Source organism: Lissotriton vulgaris, unplaced genomic scaffold (genome assembly GCF_964263255.1).
Source record: "Lissotriton vulgaris unplaced genomic scaffold, aLisVul1.2 SCAFFOLD_2351, whole genome shotgun sequence".
NCBI lineage: Eukaryota > Metazoa > Chordata > Amphibia > Caudata > Salamandridae > Lissotriton > Lissotriton vulgaris.
The window spans coordinates 135,810-155,855 of NW_028244342.1; the positions used below are offsets into that span (position 1 = coordinate 135,810).

Sequence of the window (20,046 nt, forward strand, 5' to 3'; positions counted from 1 at the left end):
TTGATGGAAGATGCTGGGGAGGCCATGTAGACCAAGATGTCGTCTGCATAAAAGGAAATGTTATCAGTTATATCGTCACTCCATTTAAGGCCCCGAATGGAGGCATCATCCCGGACCCAATATGCCAACGGTTTCAAAGTGAGAGCGAACAACAACGGCGACAGGGAGCAGCCCTGTCCGGTCCCCCTATGCAGCGGAAATTGCCAGGAGGTGTGGCCATTGACCCGTACGTGTCCCAACAGATCGGCGTATAATAGCCAAACCCATTGAATGAATTTAGGGCCAAAGTCGTATCGCGTGAGGACAGCAAAAAGTTATGTCCGTCAATGGAATCGAAAGCCATCTTGGTGTCTAGTGAAAGGATTGCGGCTCCTTCTTGGATATATGGCATCCTACCGAGTACGTTGTTGGCCCTACGGAGATTCAGGGCCGTGTTGCGATCCAGGAGGAACCCGGACTGGTCAGCATGAATCAATGTGGGTAATACAGTGAGGAGCCGTGTTGCCTAGAGCTTGGCTAGCACCTTGGCCTCTGAGCTAATTAACGAGATTGTATGAGCTACACTCCGTGGGTGGTTTATTCGATTTAGGGAGGACCACTATAGAGGCAAGCCTCTGGTCAAGCGGTAGAGTGCCCTTCTCGCAACTCTTAGAACATGTTTTTCAGGTGGGGAGTTATACCCAAAGCCGTTGCCTTTAGGAATTCAATAGGGAGTCCGTTGGGTCCCATGGCCTTCCCGGATTTTAGCGCGAAGATGGCACTGTGAACCTCCTCCACTGTGAGGTCTGCGTCCAACGCATCTCTCTCAGCCTCTGTAATGGTGGGTAGGTGCATTTCCTCAAGTAATTGCCGAGATTCATCGGCGGTATAGTGTGCTCTGGATGCATAGACCTGCTCAATGGATGACATGTTTGACGCCCCAGATACCCACCCCATGAAGGGCTACGGATGATACCTATTTGGAATTATAGATGGTTAACATTTCTTGAACTTGCTTATCACCTGGCTTACTAGCAAATTTAAGAAGTGCAAAAATAGATTTATTAAAGTACTGTAATCTGTTTCCTACGGCTGTAGTCCATGAGCCATGGTCATCGAAAGTGTTTGTTAGAACTCCTGAGGCACAGCCGGGAGCACTTCGCATTTACTGCTTTTAATCATTTTAAAATTATTGTGTGATACTTTGTTTACCTTAAGCTTCCCGCTCTCCGCCCACTTTGCATCAAGGTCAGGGCTTCCCCGCGCAGCCGATTGAGCGCTGCTGCGGGTTTCAAAACTGCCACCATTTCGCCAGACCAGGCGACGCCCACTGCTTCTGGACACGCCCCCTCGCCTCCCCCCCGATATAAAATGTGCAACCACCCGGCCGCGCAGCGGGCGCGCCTAAGGCAAGCCCGTCTGCGCCCATCCGCACCTGGACCGGGCCTAGGGCCACCCCCCCTGCCAGTACCGCTATTACTAACCCAGCAACAACCTTTACGTATGACTCCGACTTTCTGCTTTCGCTAAATACCACATCTCATCAATGTCAGCGTCTTGATTTGGCCAATCAGCCATACTTTCTTCCTTATACTTGCCCGAGTTGCTCCTATATCACTAATAATTACCGACGCTCACCGATAACTACCACAAGCAGGAATAGCATACTGCCTAAACCTTGTGTAGCTGCATTAATAAATGTACGCTCCTTGCCCAAGCATAAATATGAGATCTCCAATTTCATTGAGGTTTGCAATCTCGATCTCCTCTTCATCACTGAAACATGGGGTGATCTCTCCTGTGGACCTGACTTTGTTACGGCCACCCCCAAAGGATACTCAAATGTTAGACTGGACAGACCACTCCCAAAAAAAGGAGGCGGATTAGCCATTATATACCGTAGCAATCTAACAGTACGAACAGAAACCATTCCCATCCCATGTTGTGAAGCTATGTCTTTCACAATCTCTACTCCAAATGCCCCTCCATTCAAAGGCACACTTATTTACCGCCCCCCTGGACCTCGCAGTCCTTTTCTCGCTAATTTACCCATTCTTTTAGAACCACTGGCAGGTGAAAGCCAATACACCATTCTGGGTGATTTTAATTTCCACCTTGAGCTGCTGGATAATCCAGACACCGCGGCCCTCCTATCTGAATTAGATGCTATAGGACTCCCACAACTAGTCACTGGTTCCACGCATACCGCGGGCCATCTTCTGGACGGTCTTTTCTCTGGCGAGAAATCACTTATGATAAAGGACCTCCTTCCCTTCACCTGGACCGATCACTCTGCCATTCTGTTCGACTTTTTCTTACAACCAACTCCCCCCTAGTTAATACTCCCTCACCCAAAAATCAATTTAGAGCATGGAAAAGCATTGACATTCCCGCTTCTCAGTCCTCACTATTAACTTCCTTGCCACCCACTGTGACTGATCCTGAATTAGGTGCTAATAACTATACTAACTGGATACTAAACACTGTCAATTTGACAGTTCCACTAAAGAAACAATCCACCAACAGGACTCTTAAATCATCACCCTGGTTCAATGATGCTCTTAGACAAGAAAAACAAAAGTGCAGGCGACAGGAACGCAGATGGAGACGTGACTACGACCCAGATCAAAAATCACTCTACAAAATCATGATGTCTAATTACAAGCAACAAATTATCATGGAAAAAAGTAAATTCTATAGCAACAAAATCAATCTTGCACAAGACTCGACTAAACAACTTTTTCAGGTAGTGACGCGCCTCTCTGGACAAGCAGCGACCACTCCGATCATAGCCACTCAAGAGCTATGTAACTCCTTGGCGAATCACTTCCAAAAGAAAGTCACAGATATTTTTACCCAATTCAAAGCCCACGCAACCAGCATTGGACACCCACCTTCCACTCCCAATGCCCACAGGCCCCTTGCCCGGGCATGCTCCAACCCCTCCCACTCAAGCCCTTCTGGCTCCTTCCAAGAATTCACCCAGATTCCTTCAGAACTGGTATCCCATCTCATATGCACCACGAATTCTGGATCTCCGGAAGATCCATGCCCCCCTTCCATTCTTAAAAACTTTCCAGAAATTATAGGTCCAAAACTCACTGAAATGTTTAATGCCATGTTTTTGTCCACTACCTTTCCCTCCATCTGGAAGAAAGCGACCATCAAACCACTCATTAAGAAAAGCTCTTTTGATCCTTCGATAGTCGCTAATTATCGACCAATAACCTGCCTCCCGCTTCCCGCCAAAATTGTGGAAAAGATCATGAACACTCAAATCTCAGAATTTATAGACCAAAACAACTGTCTGGATGATACCCAATTTGGCTTCCGGAAGGGACACGGGACGGAGACTGCGCTTATTAAAGCAACAGAGGAAATCAGGAAGACTCTTGATGATGGAGGATCAGCAGTGCTTATTCTACTGGACCTGTCGGTAGCTTTTGACACGGTCGATCACTCCATCTTGATCGACCGTGTCACAGCGGCAGGCATTACAGGTGCTGCTAAAGACCTTATCGCCTCGTTTCTTGCTGATCGAGTACAGTCAGTCGCCTTCGGCAATTTCAACTCACCTCCTTTTACTCTTCCCTGCGGTGTCCCCCAGGGATCCTCGCTAAGTCCTACACTATTCAACATTTATGTGTCAGACTTGGCGAGGATCATAAAAATCCATCACCTGTCGGTAACATCCTACGCTGACGACACCCAGATTGTCCTAGCCATAAACAAAAATGGAGATGAAGTGGCCTCCAATTTTAATCTGGGAATGCTGGCAATAAGTAATTGGATGTCCACAAATTGTTTGAAGCTGAACTCCGATAAAACGGAGGTGATGATGTTTGGTAACCTCTCCCCTGCCTGGTCTCCCACATGGTGGCCTGATGCCCTGGGACCACCCCCCCCCCTCCCCCAGTGACCAAGGCAAGAAATCTCGGAGTTATATTGGATACCAAACTCACTTTCATGCACCACGTTATTGCGGTAGTATCCTCCTCATTCTACACCATGAGAATGATTAAAAAACTCCTACCCTATCTCCCCATGAGTATGGCAAAAACACTGGTCAGCGCACTTGTCATGGCTCGCATAGATTATTGCAATGCCCTTCTAGTCAATGCTCAGGAAGGAGTCCTAAAAAAGCTGCAATTGGTGCAAGATGCTGCGGCCAGACTGATCACAGCAACCCCCAAGTATACCTCCATATCTGGCATAATTGAACAGCTTCACTGGTTACCAGTAAAGAAGAGAACTAAATTCAAAGCTCTATGCATTGCGTATAAGGCAATCCACGCTCAAGGCCCAGCATTTTTGAAAGATGCACTCTGCCCTTATAAACCTGCTAGATCCCTTCGATCTTCCACTGCTGGTCTTATGCAGGTTCCCAGGACTAAGCAAGTCTTCTGGGGAGACAGATCCTTCATAGTGACCACCATCAAACTATGGAACAGTCTTCCACAACATATCAAAACCTCTACTTCCCTTCTTTCTTTCCGCAAACAGATAAAGACCTGGCTGTTCAAGCAATAACTACTCATGGACTAGTTCAGTAAAACACTCAGCGCCGAGACACCCTCGGGTATTTGAGCGCTTAATAAATTTCCCACAAAAAAAAAAATAATAATCGAATAAAATACCAAGATAGCAGAAGGTCGGGGTTAAACTTAACTTGCCATTATTTTACCTAAAGTCACAACACTTTTGCTTACACCCACCGCACTTCATAACCAAAAATGTTCCCATATTAACAGATAAACCAAGATCAGACATAAAATCTACAAAGCCATTGAGTGACTGCTGCAGACCCCTTGGAGTGAGGGACATGAGCATAGCGTTGTCTGCGTAAAGCAGACAAGGTAAGGGCCTGTGGCTGATGTGGGGGTTGGAAGTCATTACAGGTTCTGCAAAGGGCATTCTCTAAGCTGTTAATGTACTGGGTAAATAAAAAAAAGGCAAAAGCACATGGCCTTGCCTGACCCCCTTCCTAAGATCAAAAGTGCAGGTACAGTCCCCCTTGAGATCACAGCGTACTCTGGCCGTACCTTCAGGGTAGAGATTGCTAAGGAAGGCTATAATTGGTAGGTCCACCCCCATCGCTAACAGGATAGCCCATAGTTATTGTGTAGGACGCTGCGAAAGGCGCTCTATACATCTACAGCAGCTTAAAACAGGCGCACTGTCTTCGTAAAAGTATACTTGACAATAAGTAGGTTAAGATTTAAACCTTGTTCTACTGTCCCCAGGCCTTTTCTAAATCCACACTGAAGGCCATAAAATGTATTATGACACTTATGCCATTCTTCCAGACGATTCAACAGGATTCTCCTGGTCATATTAACTGTGTAATCAAGGAATAAGATGGGGTGATAACAGATAGGGTGATAACAGGTGGGGTCAGCACGGTCACCTTTCTTAAAAAAATTGTACGATTATGGCCTGCCACCAAGTTCTAAGAAAAACAAAATGGCAGCAGGCCTATAATAATCTAGTTACAATGGGAACCAACAAAGGGATATTAGCCCGGAATAGGTTCCAGACCAGGGGCTTTACCGCCTTTGCTACCCATGATGGCACTATTGACCTTGTTCAAGGAAAAACACAAACTATTAGATTCAGAGTTCAAAATTTCCAAAGGAGTATTATGAAGTCCAGAGGATGGCTGGGTTGAATTTGAATATATTTTAATGAAATGAGCAACCCATTCTGTCTCATTAATTGCTACCTCTAAACTAGGAGCGTGTTACTCCTTTAGAAGAGGGGCACTGTGTATCAACCCACGGTGTCCACACGTTGCTAAGAAGTACCACCAGGGTGCCAAAGCTAGTGTATTACCTTGATGGGCAATTGGGAGCATACTATGAAATGAAATTAAATTTATAAACGCGCAACTAAGCCCAGAGGCATCAAGGTGCCTAACCAAAGAAATCAGAAAAAGGCAGATCCAGAGCTAGGGGTAGGCTTTGGCAAATAGCCACGTTTTGAGCATCTTCCTAAAGGCTTGCTTAGTGGGGAGGGATTTAATCTCGGTTGGCAGAGCATTCCACAGCTTAGGAGCCAAGGTTGAGAAGGCTCTGCCACCCCATTTGGCTCTGCGGACACGGGGGATTGCCAGCAGAGACTTATTGGCTGAGCGCAGAGTTCTAACGGGAGAATAGGGAACCAGCAGTTCCCTCAGGCCTCTAGACCCATTTGAAGCCAAAGCCCCATAGATCAGACATAGGGACTTAAAAGAGATCCTGGACTCTATCGGGAGCCAGTGCAAACTTTTCCTTGCAGCCGTAGCGGAAGCCCGCTTGGGTAGATCTAGTACAAATTTTGCTGCGGCATTCTGTACCATTTGAAGTCTCCTTATGAGGCCCTTGTTAATGCCTAAAAGTAGGGCATTGCAGTAATCTAATCTCGAGCCTATTAAAGCAACTACCACTTGCTTCCTGGCTTGAGGGGACAGATAGTATTTTATCTTCCGCAGGATGTTTATTATGCCCCAGCAGGTAGAGATGGTCCTGTTTACTTGGTGACTCATCCCCAGGGTAGGATCAATCATGACTCCTAAATTCCTGGCCAAGGCAGTGGGTGTAGGGCACTGGCCCAAGGATGGGGGCCACCATTCCGCCGACCAGATGTCCTCCTTGCCTCCGAACACCAGAATCTCTGTTTTCTCGCCATTGAGCTTCAATGAATTGCAGATCATCCATTGAGCCACTGCCTCCATGCAGTGTCTAAAATTGGAGGCAGCCAAGATGGAAGGTTGGGCGAGAGACATCAGGATCTGCGTGTCATCGGCATAGGATACTACCTCCATCCCAAAAGATCTAATCAGCCTGGCAAATGGGGTCACATAGATGTTAAAAAGGGTCGGACTTAAGGCCGACCCCTGAGGGACCCCACACTGCACAGGGTGGGATGGAGATAGGAACTCCCCCATCTTGACTCTCTGTTCCCTCTGGCCAAGGAAAGAGATCAGCAGACTAAGTGCTGGCCCCTCAACCCCTATCTCCCTCAGTCGGGATGTTAACACTGAGGGAGACAGGGTATCAAACGCAGCCGTAAGATCTAGCAGAATGAGGAGGGTAGTCTGGCCCTCATCCACTTTTGTGCGGATGTTATCAAGCACAATGGTGAGGGCCGACTCAGTACTATGCTCTCTCCGAAAACCATGCTGCGAATGATCTAAGAGGCCAGAGGTTTCCAGAAAGGCTGCAAGATGCTTGTTTAGATGGGTTTCCAGTATCTTTGCAGGGGCTGGGAGCAGCGAAATGGGGCGGAAATTTTGGAGGACACCCGGGTCTAGTGTGGGCTTTTTTAGCATGCTGAAAAGTTTCAAAACTTACTACCACTGTGAAGACCCACATTTTTTCTGGGTGGACAGTAGGCAAAACAGTCAAAGCATTGCAGCAAGCATGCACATACAAATTCACAGGCACAGACAGCTTGAATACTTAAAAAAATAATCTGATAAAGCCCCGCACTACCATTCTGACTCCTGCTGGTGCTGTGGGCAACCTTTTTTCTCCTCTTATGGCTGACTGCTGCTCTCTGAAAGGGGCAGCTTGAAGCACCTCAAGTGGCTTGAAGAGATGATCCACATGGAGTATCTTAGGATAGAGGTCAAGTATGAGTGCCTCACTTGAGGTGAAAGAAACAATCAGAAGTGGTGCAGGGGAAAGACCTGGGCAACAAGATGTGCCACACGGAGGAGGAGAAGCAGGAGCACGCAGAACGAGGCCCGAGTAGCTGCAAGGAGGGCCTCGCACAACCTTGGAGAGGAAGGCCATCGTTGTGCTTCATGGATGGGGCTGAGGGTTTGGGTGTTGTGGTTGTGCTCGAGGAGATGGAGTGCGAGCACGGTTCTGGTGAGGGAACTTGCTCCATAGCAGCCTCCAGTGCAGCAGAGAAATCCTTTTTTGCGTTTTTTTCTCCCTTTACTAAAAGGCACAGTAGGAGGCATTTTACCTTTTATATATAAACAGGTTCCCAACAACTCCATGGCAACAAGGCCTTGTTTTTTCCCTTGCTACGTCTCAAAGATTCTGTTTTCAGCAACCTTAGCATAACCCATCATCTCAGGGCAATACAGGCTTGTACAAAAAAAATGAATCTGGTAAAAAATCATATTATACAATGATATGGCTTTTCAGATGCAATAATACAGGTCTTCAACTAAAATGTATACTTCTTCTGTTTGCATAAAAATACAACGCACATGAAAGCAATTACAGACGGGCATATGAAAAAAAAATAAGCAAAAAGAATGTTAAAAATTCAAATGAAAGCCACAGAAGGCCGAAAACAAGGCCGCATTCTTCTCTGGAGTCAATAGGCCATTGAAAGCTCCAAGTAGAGTAGGCATGACAAGCGCAGTCAGCTGCTCCTCTCCAGCCATTCCAGAGGACTTCCCGACAGCCAGGTCATCTTAGATCACTCACTGGATTCCCACTCAATGATCAAGTTACAAGCTCTCTGTGCAGAGGATAAACCGCACTAAGAGGAACTACAAATGCTTGTCTGAACAGCAGCACACACAAAAACCAAGAAAAGAGCATGACCGACATCATGCTGGAGTCACACGACTTTGTATGAACACTTAGTGCTCTTTCGCTCACAGCCTTTGGTAGTTTCTGAGAATATTAAACGTAGTCAGATTTGGGATTGGGGGACAGAAATCGTCAGCGTTTAGCGTTCACAACAACACAGTGCACTAGTGTTAATAGGGAGCACATTTGCAATCCATGTTTATGGAAAAAATAGTAGTTTAAACTTTAATAACTACATTACAAACACGAAACCCAGTCCTAAAAAGACTAAGACTCGTGTATTGCCATTGCTTACAGATATTACCCCATATGCAGCTGTGCCGAGGTTTGGGGGGTGAGAGGCTGCAGGAGACGCCTCCCACTCAAGGAAAATCGAGCAACTTTAACAATAGGAATATCTGTTCATGTCTAGAGGCTCACGAGGCTGGGTCTAGTCCTACTTAAACACTTGAGAACAATAAAATGCAGCAAATGACAACAGCGTGTACACTTCACTTACATAAGCAATGGCAACACCACGAGCAAGCCAAAACGGATTACCACACCGTCACATTAGTCAATCAAGAGCTTCTTTCAGGGGGGTGTCTGCCATTGTGTGAACCCCAGGCCTTCCTATGTAGCATTTCAAAGTAATTGTCTCCAATATGAATCGATTTGTTTATTAACAGAATTTGTCTGATCCAGATCCAATTTTCAAATGAATATTTGGAAACAGTAGTTCCACTTTTTTTGAAGCATCTTGTCACTTAGTCCGATTGTGTGCTCCTGTGAGAGCAATAGAGCCAACCACCTATGTTGATGCTCAAACTGCATACCAAGTTTTTATGGTTATCACCGGAGCAACTAATATCACTTTGGCTTTTTGTAACCAAGTCCCTAGCACAAGATATTTTAAAGTCTCCACTTACTACAGGGATGTAAATTTCCTATTCAGAAAAATCCTATCCTTGACTCACTCACCTTCAGTAACTCTGCGTCGACAACTAGCTTTCCATTGCCAGGGAAAGTTGGGGAGAAAGTGTTTGCACAGTAGTGTCGGGCGCCTTGTCAACTGTATCAGTGAGGGTTTCATCCCAGCCAGAGTCCAGGTGAAGGGAGGGTTCAGACAGCACGGCTGGCTAGCTTGTGTTGCTACATCTTGCATCAACGCTAAGTACTGTTGACCATGGGGCACTGTTGTCCATGCTTGATGCTCACACGGGAAAAGTGGGAGCAGCCTTCAGATGTGTTCCCATTTCTCTTTGGGAACAATCTTAAAACTGCTTAGGTTTCCATTGCTTGCCTGTCTCATTAAATGCCACAGAATTTCCTGCAAAAGAGGACGAATCATAATATAGGTGTTCAGAATGAGAGTGGCACTGTATTTCTAATTGTTACCTTACTTTGGGACATTCATCTCAGGCTTCTTATAAAGAAGCGGGAGCAATAGCAAAGATTGGTTACCCTCTGTTGTTTGGTGGCGGAGGAAAGCATCTACATGGAGGGTTTTTTCTTTGTTTTTTAAAGGAGCACTTTTCAAGATTTCTTTTGCACCTTCACTAACATCAGACTTCCCCACCACTGAACATAAAGATGTCAGAAAAGTGAGTCTAAAAATGTGTGGTCACAAAATTCCCTCAAACACACTGGTTTTCCTGTGCTCTCGAACAAACAGCAGATCAGTACACATTATGCAAAGTATTGAGCAACCAAAACACAGCCCTGTATTCTGTTATGATTTGATGCCATATCATCAATTTGCAGATTTGTTTAATGTAACAATGGCTGTCTACAGGTCAGTAATACTGCTCTCTACAGTTCCCTTAATAATGAACCGTTCTCTAGATCTAAACTGGTTTCTTCACCGGACTTAGGTTTTTGCCCAAAAAACACAATGGAAACAGCTCTGTGGATATTTTGCTATTATGAGCTTCATCTGGTAGACTTTAGGCCCCTCCCCTAACTAACCATATTAAGACATTGCAAGTACTTCAGCATGTGAACATTATAACGAAGATATATTGCAAAGAGAGAGGCCCCTGCTAGAACGGTACTGTTACTTAAGGCAGGGACTAATCAATCTAGTGTACAGACTTAAGGCAAAAAAAATAATAAACATAACTGAAGTTTCAGCAATTAATAGCAACCAATATAAATGATAGGATTGCAGCGTGCTGAGGACCCCCTGGTTTGGCAATAGAAGATGATACACAAATAAATGTGTGCCTCTCTGAATATACATATCTGAAATTATATAAAGTACATTTCCTTCATTGGATGCCAAACCTGTCCGTAATCAGGGACACAAAGTTAGAAAATAGAACCTGTAGAGCAACACCCTGTTCCAGCACATTTTCAACTCAGTATATTTTTAGCCTTGACTGCCAGGCAAGAAATGCTTTACAGCCATCAACATTAAAAAGGATCGCTGAAATCGCTAAATGAATAAATATAAGAAACCAACTTTAATCTACTGTGGCCCTTTTCCCGACGAAGGCACAGCTGCGCGTCGAACGCAAGAGATAGTTACTTGTGTGCCACAATGCTCTTTCCTCATTTTACATTGACATTGTTATCATTGCATTTATCTGAAATGTAGAATCGTTGCAATTTTTAATGTACACTAGTTTCTTTGAAGTATGAATGAAGATGAATGATTGAGTTTGCATGGGACCCTGTCTTTTTAAAGAAATTAATTTTCTTATATTATCATTAATAAAAATGATGTCTATTTTGTAAAATATATCCAGATGCAGTTGGTTCTCCTTTCATTTATATTGGTTGCTATTAATTGTTGAAACTTCAGTTATGTTTATAATTTTGTTGCCTTAAGTCTGTGCACTACATTATCATGAAGATGCCTTTGAAACAGTGAACATGTTGTTGGATGTTGCAGGCAATAAGCCTTTGGTAAGCACTCTGTCATTTACAACAAAAAGCATTCTATGCATGCTTTAACAGTTCAGCTCAACTTTCCTCTGTAGCCAACTGTGCACGACATCCATCTCATCCCACAGTTACAAATGGTTCTCAATATTGCACTCTATTGTCATTTGTTAATTGAATTTATTAGGCGCACTAATCACCCCCAAAGGGTCTTATGGCGCTTAAGACCTCACAAGTCAGATTTTAAAAAGGTTAGAGGTTAAAATACCAGGTTTTAAGCGAGGTTTTAAATAATACTAAGTTTGGACTTAGAAAGGCCCAAGGACCTGCTGTCCTTAAAGCTCTCCAGCGCCAGATCGACTTGTTTCCGAACAGACAGGAGCAATCAAAAAGCATGTCCATGACTAGGGACTGGACATCCCCAAAAAAGCCAGTCGTACTCAACCAGGTGTGGTGTCGCAGGGCCACTGTTGATGAAACTGCTTTGCCTAGTGAGTTGGTATTGTCAAGTCCATAACAGATGGTGAATTTCGTGCATCCCTCCCATCGTTAATAGCGTGGAAGATCACAGCCCCTGGCCCCCTTCGGGACTGTTGGCAGCACCTGCGCAACCGTATCTCACAGAGCGTGGGAATAGAGGCCCAAAATCCATGCAGTGTTCACAGACTGTAGAGCCAGGCTGGCAGAAGAAAACATCTTCATTCCAAGATTGTCCAGCCTCTTGGCTTCCCTCTCCGGTGGTGCGGTAGGGAATGAGCCAGGATTTAAGTGGGACGTTGAGGACTGGACTACCAAGCTCTCCGGGGTAAGGTGTTGGGTAAGGACATTTGGGGGCCCTGGGGCAGGGCCATGGCAGCAGGCAATCGTTCTGTTCACAGGAATACCTTTGTTGGGCTTAGACCAAGTACCAAGCAGGACATCAGTAAGTGCCTCATTGAAAGGGAGCAGAGGTTCTGATGGGGACATTCCCAGCTGAAGCACTTTTATCAAGACATTAGTCTTGACTGCCACTGAGCACAAGCTACGGTCCAGGACTTCAGCTGCCCACTGCACCATCATTGCTGAGGAAGCTCCCTGCTCTGTATCCACTTTAGGGGAAAACATTATGCCCATAGCTCATAAGAATAGGGCTTAGGCTCTGGCTCGGAAGGCATGGCTCCAGTCGGCGGCATTGGACAACGCTCCTCCGGCACCGTGTCGGAGTCCGGGATGAGAATGGCACCGGCGGCTCCTGAAGCATCCACCTCGGAATCAGGGAAGGTTGAGGTGGCACGACTCTCACTGATCAGGATCCATCTGTGGATCCCTGGAGCCTGACTGATGCCAGAGCTGCCAGTACAAGCTCCTCCAGAAACCGCGGGGCCCAAAATAAATACGGAGGAAATCGGCCACCCAAAGATGAAGGGCAAGGCCTCATAAACGTTTCTCAATTGGGCAGGGGTTGCTCCGGCTCCCGGAAACTCAGGAAGGGGCAGCGCCGACCCAGGAGCTGGCTAAACCACAGAGCCAGGCCTCGAGTGGCAACATTCCTGCGTCTCATCGCTGCCAACAACGCCATGCAGAGCTGAAAGACACCACCTAGAGGCGGGCAGGTGTACACCACCTAGAAGCGGGCAGGTGTACTGCTCGCAAAAAATTGCCAGATCCAGTTTGACGACTGGGGAAACACTGGGAATCTGCAGCTAGAAGTCTCCATCAGATACAGATCTAAATCAGGAGCAGTTAACGGATCATCTGGCTAAAATACCAGCAGCTACTCAGTAATATCATATCTGTAAATACTACGCCTGGCTAAGTTGACTGACTTAAAAGTCTGTGTGTTAAATCCCATGATTATAATATTATGGGTCACTATAGAGCACCCGAGTGCCTCTTTAGGGAACGTTAGTGAAGTAGTGTTAGATATGATGTACCTATAATAGACATATATTTTCTAGGACAAATGCCTTTTTTGGAGTTTTAGACAGAAGGTCAACTCAATACTTTGCAGATATCAAGGTCGATAAGAAATTCACATAACTCTGATACAATTCCTGGGGATAGGTCAATGTCTTAAATTGGGCACCTTTCTCAAACCGGAAACGTCAACATCTGATAAAAAACATTCCACTAGGGAGTGATTCTTTATTTTTTTCTACATAATAACTATTAGATTAGTTGCTTTTGCAATTGATGCCCAAACCCTCAATCTGTGGCCTGAACCATTTGCAGTGTCATTATTTATGATCATTCTGACCAACTCCACTTACACTGAAGTAACAACATATATCTGAGGCTGCCCAGAAGATATTGTAGCCCCTATGAGACATACATTTAGGGCAGTCTATCAATGAACCAAGCACACCCAATAAACCTTTACCACAAAGCTTAGCATTAATTATCTGAATACGCTATCACTCACGACCTATTTTGTAAAGAGTAAAATTATTTTTTCCACAAAAAATACATGTTCCGGGGGAAAATAGGCATATGTAGGCACCAAGGACACCAGGAAAGAAGATTCAAACATTATACATGTCTTCATCTCTGCAGACTGATAAATCACTAGACAACAGCTATGCAGCCGATTAATTTAATTCATATCAAGATACTGTGTGAACCTATCAAGCACCAACACAGAGGTGATGATAAAAATAAAAACATAAATAATCCAAAAATGGCATGCCCCATTTACATGACAACCCTCCAACAGAAGGTAAAAAAGTTAAGGCTCAAGAGAGGTAGGAAAGAAATTCAAGACAACTAAATGTTCAATCCAAGGTCAAGGACAGGTACATTACTAGCATTTTCAACTTCTAATAAGGTGTCATGAGAATCCACACACATGCAATCAACAGCATATGATCTACTATGTCTGGTATAGATTAGCAATTATGTTTATCTAAATTATGCTAATGCATCATACTAGGAATCTAGGTTAAGCTTCTGTTAACTGATTATTAGATACAAACCCCTTAACCAAACAATTATTTTCTCTTAGATTTTAAAGATTCCGGATATCCTTCCCTTCTCACTAATACTACTCATTAACTGACTATTTATTGGATATTCAATCACTATTAAAATGGTGTCAAACTCCACCACCCATCTCATAACTATAGCTAATCATGGTTCAAACAAACCTGAGACACAACATATTGAATACAAACCATTGCTCTTACCATTCCAAACAGATCACAATAGAAAAAAAAGAGGGCATGTTGCATATTACCCACTGGTCATCTAACACCACTTTCGACAAGAAAGTGATAAAGTTGCAGCAGACAATAAAACAACCCCATGTTGAGATTTGAGATGCAATGCTTAAAAGGGACAGGTCTGTTGAGGTTAAAAAATCCTAACATATAACACTGACAGTAAATGCTAATTTGCTAGTGCTATACTTATGAAAATATTAATATATGCACTATTTTGTTGCAGAGTTGGACGTATTGTTAAGCTCCAATTGGTTGCAACTCAGAAAGGAAAACAACTAGCAAATTATCGCCCAAACAGTCAATAAGACAATCATCCTAGTAATTTATACAACATTGCCTGATCAATCAATTTGATGTCAACAAATGATGCTTTACATGCCACAAAATGTTCTACAAAGTGCCACCAGCAATGCTCATAAAGTGCTTAATGTGGTGACAATATTAGCCCTTAAATCAAAACTGGGTTAGTCAATGAACATTTGGTTACACTGTAATCTAGAGCAGAGTAGATGAAAAAATGCTCACATCACATCTCATTCCCAAAATGATTCTCTAGGCCTTTTTTGGTTTACATGTTTTATTGGATGGCATTTTTGTAAAGCAGTAGTCTATGGGGTGCATTATCTTCAACATACTATATGGAACACATGTACAAAATATGTTCAGTGGTATTCTACCCATATTCTATATGAATTGTACCAGATTTCCCTCATATTCCACTTCACCTCAATATAAATTCATTTGTTGTTGCGTAAACCCTCCATTGTTGTTGCAGATGGGTATAAGGAGCTCTTCCCTTTTGTATGTCTCTCTCACCTCAAATGCATGCTTTTCTACCGGTTTGTTTCACATGCCTGCTGTAACTTGCATTTCTCTTTCCAAACATACTTCTACCTTTGTAACGTTCCTTCGAGGGCTGTGACTTTGGAGGACCCCTTTGGTAGCCTTTGTGAGATGCATTAAGCCATAGTACCCATGTTTAATGTGTGTATTACATTCCTGTTGCTAATAGTTCTTCTATGTACCAACATATGTTCTCCCAATCATCGTTATGCTCCTTTGATTTCCATCCCACAGGTCGGAGTGTGCAGACTGGTGGATCTGGGCTGCAGGGGGCTAATCTTTATCTGTTTCTAACTCAACTTGTGTGAAGGAAGCCTTGCATATTTAGGTGCACACAGCTTTTATTTGGCCAACTCTACAATTATAATATCCGAGTCTGAATTAGGCCAGTAGCAAGCTCAACTAGGCTCATTGAATCTTTCAGTCGTTTACTACTCATTAACACATTTTCTCCAGAGGAGCAGGGAATGGTTAATGGAGACTCCTCTAGATGCTTCATTGGTATAGGTTTGTTCTAAAGTACTAATCCTATGTACAGAAAAGGTAAATCCCTCTGAGAATACAAACGCCATCCAAGAGGGTCACCTCTACGAGCCCACAAAGAATAGAGATGAGATTAGAACCCAATTAAAACAGTGAAGAAATTAAGAGAAGGACATTACAGGAAACCGCAAAAAAGCACATTAAAAAACACATGGTCGAAAAGAAAGCATAACCATCATAAATTGACAAGTAGAATGAAGATGTCTAATGTACTAAAAGTACAGAGAAGGCAAGCACTAAAAGGACTACTCTGTTAAGGTCAGCAAGGGAAGCACATCACTCTAATTAGAAGAGCTATGAAGGAAACAAAAAAATAGTGGGAGGAAGATGTTCATTCTGAAAGTGTTTTGCCATTCCGATTAATGACATCAAAGTCTGACAAAAAACTTCGTTTGATGATTTCTTATGGTTGTTTTTACAGGACTGTTCCAAGCCAAAACTACCAAGGGTGTGCAAATAGGGTTATATCTAGGCAGCAAAGGTTTCAAGAAAATCAATGGCTGCATTAATGGGCCTTCTAGAGTTGCCAGGTAGCTGATGGGATAGGGCATCCCACGAAGGACACCAATTATCACCATGCTGCGTTACTCTCAAAGGCAACTGCTCCTTCGCTATTTGCAATCTTAATTAAACAAATATTTGTATACATTGTGAAGTCGATAGAATCGATCATCCACAGACACAGGAGAAATAAACAAGTCTTCATTCATTTCTGTCTGAAACCGCATTAGCGGACAGTGTAGGGCTGTAAACAAGAGCATTGTAATTCATCAGGTAAACCGATTAACATTTCATGGTAATCACCCTGACTTCAGAAAATAGCTAACTTTTGAGCTTAGTATCTAACGGCAGGTACAGTACAGATAACTGTGTAGCATGTACCGTTTGTGATCAAATAATATCCACACTGGCTATGTGCCCAAGTCAGAAAAATTAATAGCATAGAAGAGGTTCCCCTTTATATACTCTACTGATGACACTCCTATTGCATTACATACAAGCTGAGCTTCAACTGATTGGACATTACAAATACTAAAAACATGAGTGTGTTTAGGACTGCTTTATCATGTAGATGAAATGCAACATGTAAACAGAATGAAATGGAAAGGAGATAAAGCAGCAAACATAGAATCAATCAGTAGATTTGTATAGCGCTACTTGTCACCCATAAGGGTATCTACTCGCTGGAAAGGCTAAAAGAGATGCAGATTACCCACCTATGTGAGTCTGTGCCATGACATCAGCTAGTCGGTGGGCAGCACCGCTGCCTCCACTCTGCGTTGAAGATGAAGAAGTGGTGGATGTGGTAGAGCCATGGATCGCTTGACTTATCCAGTGTTCCATGTTTATGCTACCTTGGCTTGAGGTAGGCGTTCCTTGGGAGTCACCTTGTACAGATCCTTCATCTTCTGAACCAGAAGAGGTATCTAAGCATTAAAAAGAATAGAGGGGTTATTTTTTAACTTATTACAAATCATGAACTAAAAAATGTGCAACTATATTTGCACTCCCTTTAAGTGACTGATGTGTAAAGAGATGTATGAAAGTATGCATGGTTCTAGTTTGCAACCGGGAAAAGCAATGCAACTAAAAAGATCATAAATGAGCACAACAATAAATAATCCATTGCTAATTAATGCCAGTGTACTTCTCTGAACTGAAATCTTATCTATTGGGATGTAAGCTGCAATGTACTACATAAAAGCAGGCTGAGATTCATTCAAATGCACACCACCTTATTTTCACAATGTATGCGTAGTTTAAAAATAATGAGAAAATAATACATTTTTAATAATGTGTAGAAATTAACATGTAAGCTTCAATAAAGATCAAGTATGTTAAAATGCAAAACTTGTAGTACGCAAACATTTACTCGTATTAGGACACAAATGGTTAAAGCAACATTGCCTGACAAGATGACTTGACTAGAAACCCTAAATGTGCATAACATGTTTAATTCTTGACCTTTCCAAAAACATATTTTTTATTAAATAAATAATAGTTGCATAAATGTTTTTGTATATTTACACAGAATGTTTTTACTTACAGAAAGATCACAGTTGGCAAATTATTCAAAATAAGTCTTTTAATGGGGTAAAGAAGAATTCATATATGGTTGCGGTTTTATTTGTTTTTTTTCCGTTATATTGAGATTTTAACTTCTACATAGACCACTGTAAAACTATATATAAATTAGAAGGTTAGAAATGTAGTTTAACCGTGTGGAAAGAAAACCTAAATAGGAGAATGAGCCTCATGAATTCAGAATTGATACAACTTTGTTGCAAACCTAACATTGCTGTCTGTGGACTATTCTATTCCTAAGAGAAAACAAGGATTGATCTTGTTCCCATGAGAGCATCAAAAGATGATCGGTTGACAGAAGGAGGAAGAAGACCGAAAGCTGCAACATTGATAAACTGTGTTGTCTACAATAGCGCATGTTCTTAGAGTAGAGTACCACAATGTTTTTCACACCATTTACCCAGACTTTGTCACAATGATTTGAGACTTTACTAAGTTTCTTGAACCTCTCTTTGATATATTTTTGATCTATTGAGCTGACTTTCATGCTGAAACTTTTTGCTCATATATCACTCTCTCGAACGTAAAGATATTTATGGCTTCTGCCTCAATTTTCTCCTCATTCTCAGAATAGTAACTCTGTCCTTTATAAAAATGTGCTTAAATACATTTATTATATGACCTTATTAATATTGATTTTCTATTTCTGGTCATATATTGATGATTGAGATTAATACAAATTTGTGACCTACTAAAGATGGTTTAAATTAAAGATTTATTTAAGAAAACCCTTTAACACATACCAAATTCTCATTATGGACTGAAATAGATTAAAGATTGTGATTATATTTTTTGTGATGTACAGCTCCTGATCATCTCTAAAACAAAGGCAAACATACATCACAAATAACAAACAAGCGGCGGGGTTTAGCCCAGATTCTAGTAAACAGACACCTTTAAGATTGAAAACAATTGCCTGCCAATCCAGCAACATCTTTAACTGAACATGTTTCAACTTAAACCCAACATGACTGCACACTTGCAAACAGAGTAGGCCTTTACACAGGGACATGACCCAATGGCAAATGCATCTCTATAAGACCTTTTTCCTTATTTGTATTCCTTTGCATCTAAGAGAAGTGAGAGGTTTAAATAAACCAAAAAATTGGGTCCTGAAACGTAATTTCGTACATGGTGAACCCCACGTACAAGACTATATATCAAACAATAACATGGCCTTGATTTTTCTCCATGCTACAAGTTAGAAGAATAAGAAGGCCATCAAGGAGTTCAGAGCGGGTTCTGCTGCAAATGTTTCTGACAAACATCTCCTCAATATGGGCACGGGGCAAGCTAGTTCAGGGGTCTTAACCTGTGGTAAGAAAAGGCAATAATGATTCTCCGCTAGTGACACGCAGGTAGGAGGATGCTTGTAATGTCCCGACCAATTCAGCAGCGCCTAAACAGCGAATGTCCAACACATTCAATGTGCACTCCAACCACGACCATCCGTCATATCAAAATGTGAGAAAATAGGATAGAGAACAATACACACTGGATGTCTATCATTTTTCTGCTTAGCCCAACTTGCCACCTTTCGCCGAGAACACACCACACTTTATGTATATAAATTTAATTAATTTCTTTGCATGCTTCCCTAACCCCCTCATCCACATTTATGGGTATCTCTCCATTGTTGGGCTTGTGCAGCATAAATCTCATTAAACAATTAAACACAGAACAATATATATTAGGGGTATTACCAAAGAAACTAGTGAAATGCTCTACATGCACTGGAGAATCGGTGGATCATTCACTGTACATATAATGGTCGAACCAAGGACACGGTTACTGCTGCATATTGATGAAACCGGGTAGGGGTCACTACAGGTGAATGGTGACAATGGGTGTGTAATGTTGCATACCTAATGATAAAACTAGACATTCTTGTGACATATTCACAAACTATTTGTAAAAGCACATGAATGCATGTATGGGAATAATTAATCACTAAACAACAACCTTCTGCTGTAAACAGAAAACGGAAAGAAAGATCAACA

General features: G+C 42.7%; 1 protein-coding gene across 1 annotated transcript in view; it reads right to left on the bottom strand.

Moving 5' to 3' along the window:
• LOC147667590 (disco-interacting protein 2 homolog C-like) overlaps positions 1 to 20,046 on the bottom strand; it is a gene marked incomplete at both ends in the record, with an annotated part of 319,227 nt that overhangs the window by 124,273 nt on the left and 174,908 nt on the right. The window contains one exon of the mRNA XM_086948800.1: positions 17,179 to 17,388. Within this exon, the coding sequence (XP_086804926.1) occupies positions 17,179 to 17,388 (210 nt within the window). The remainder of the gene's footprint in view (positions 1 to 17,178; positions 17,389 to 20,046) is intronic.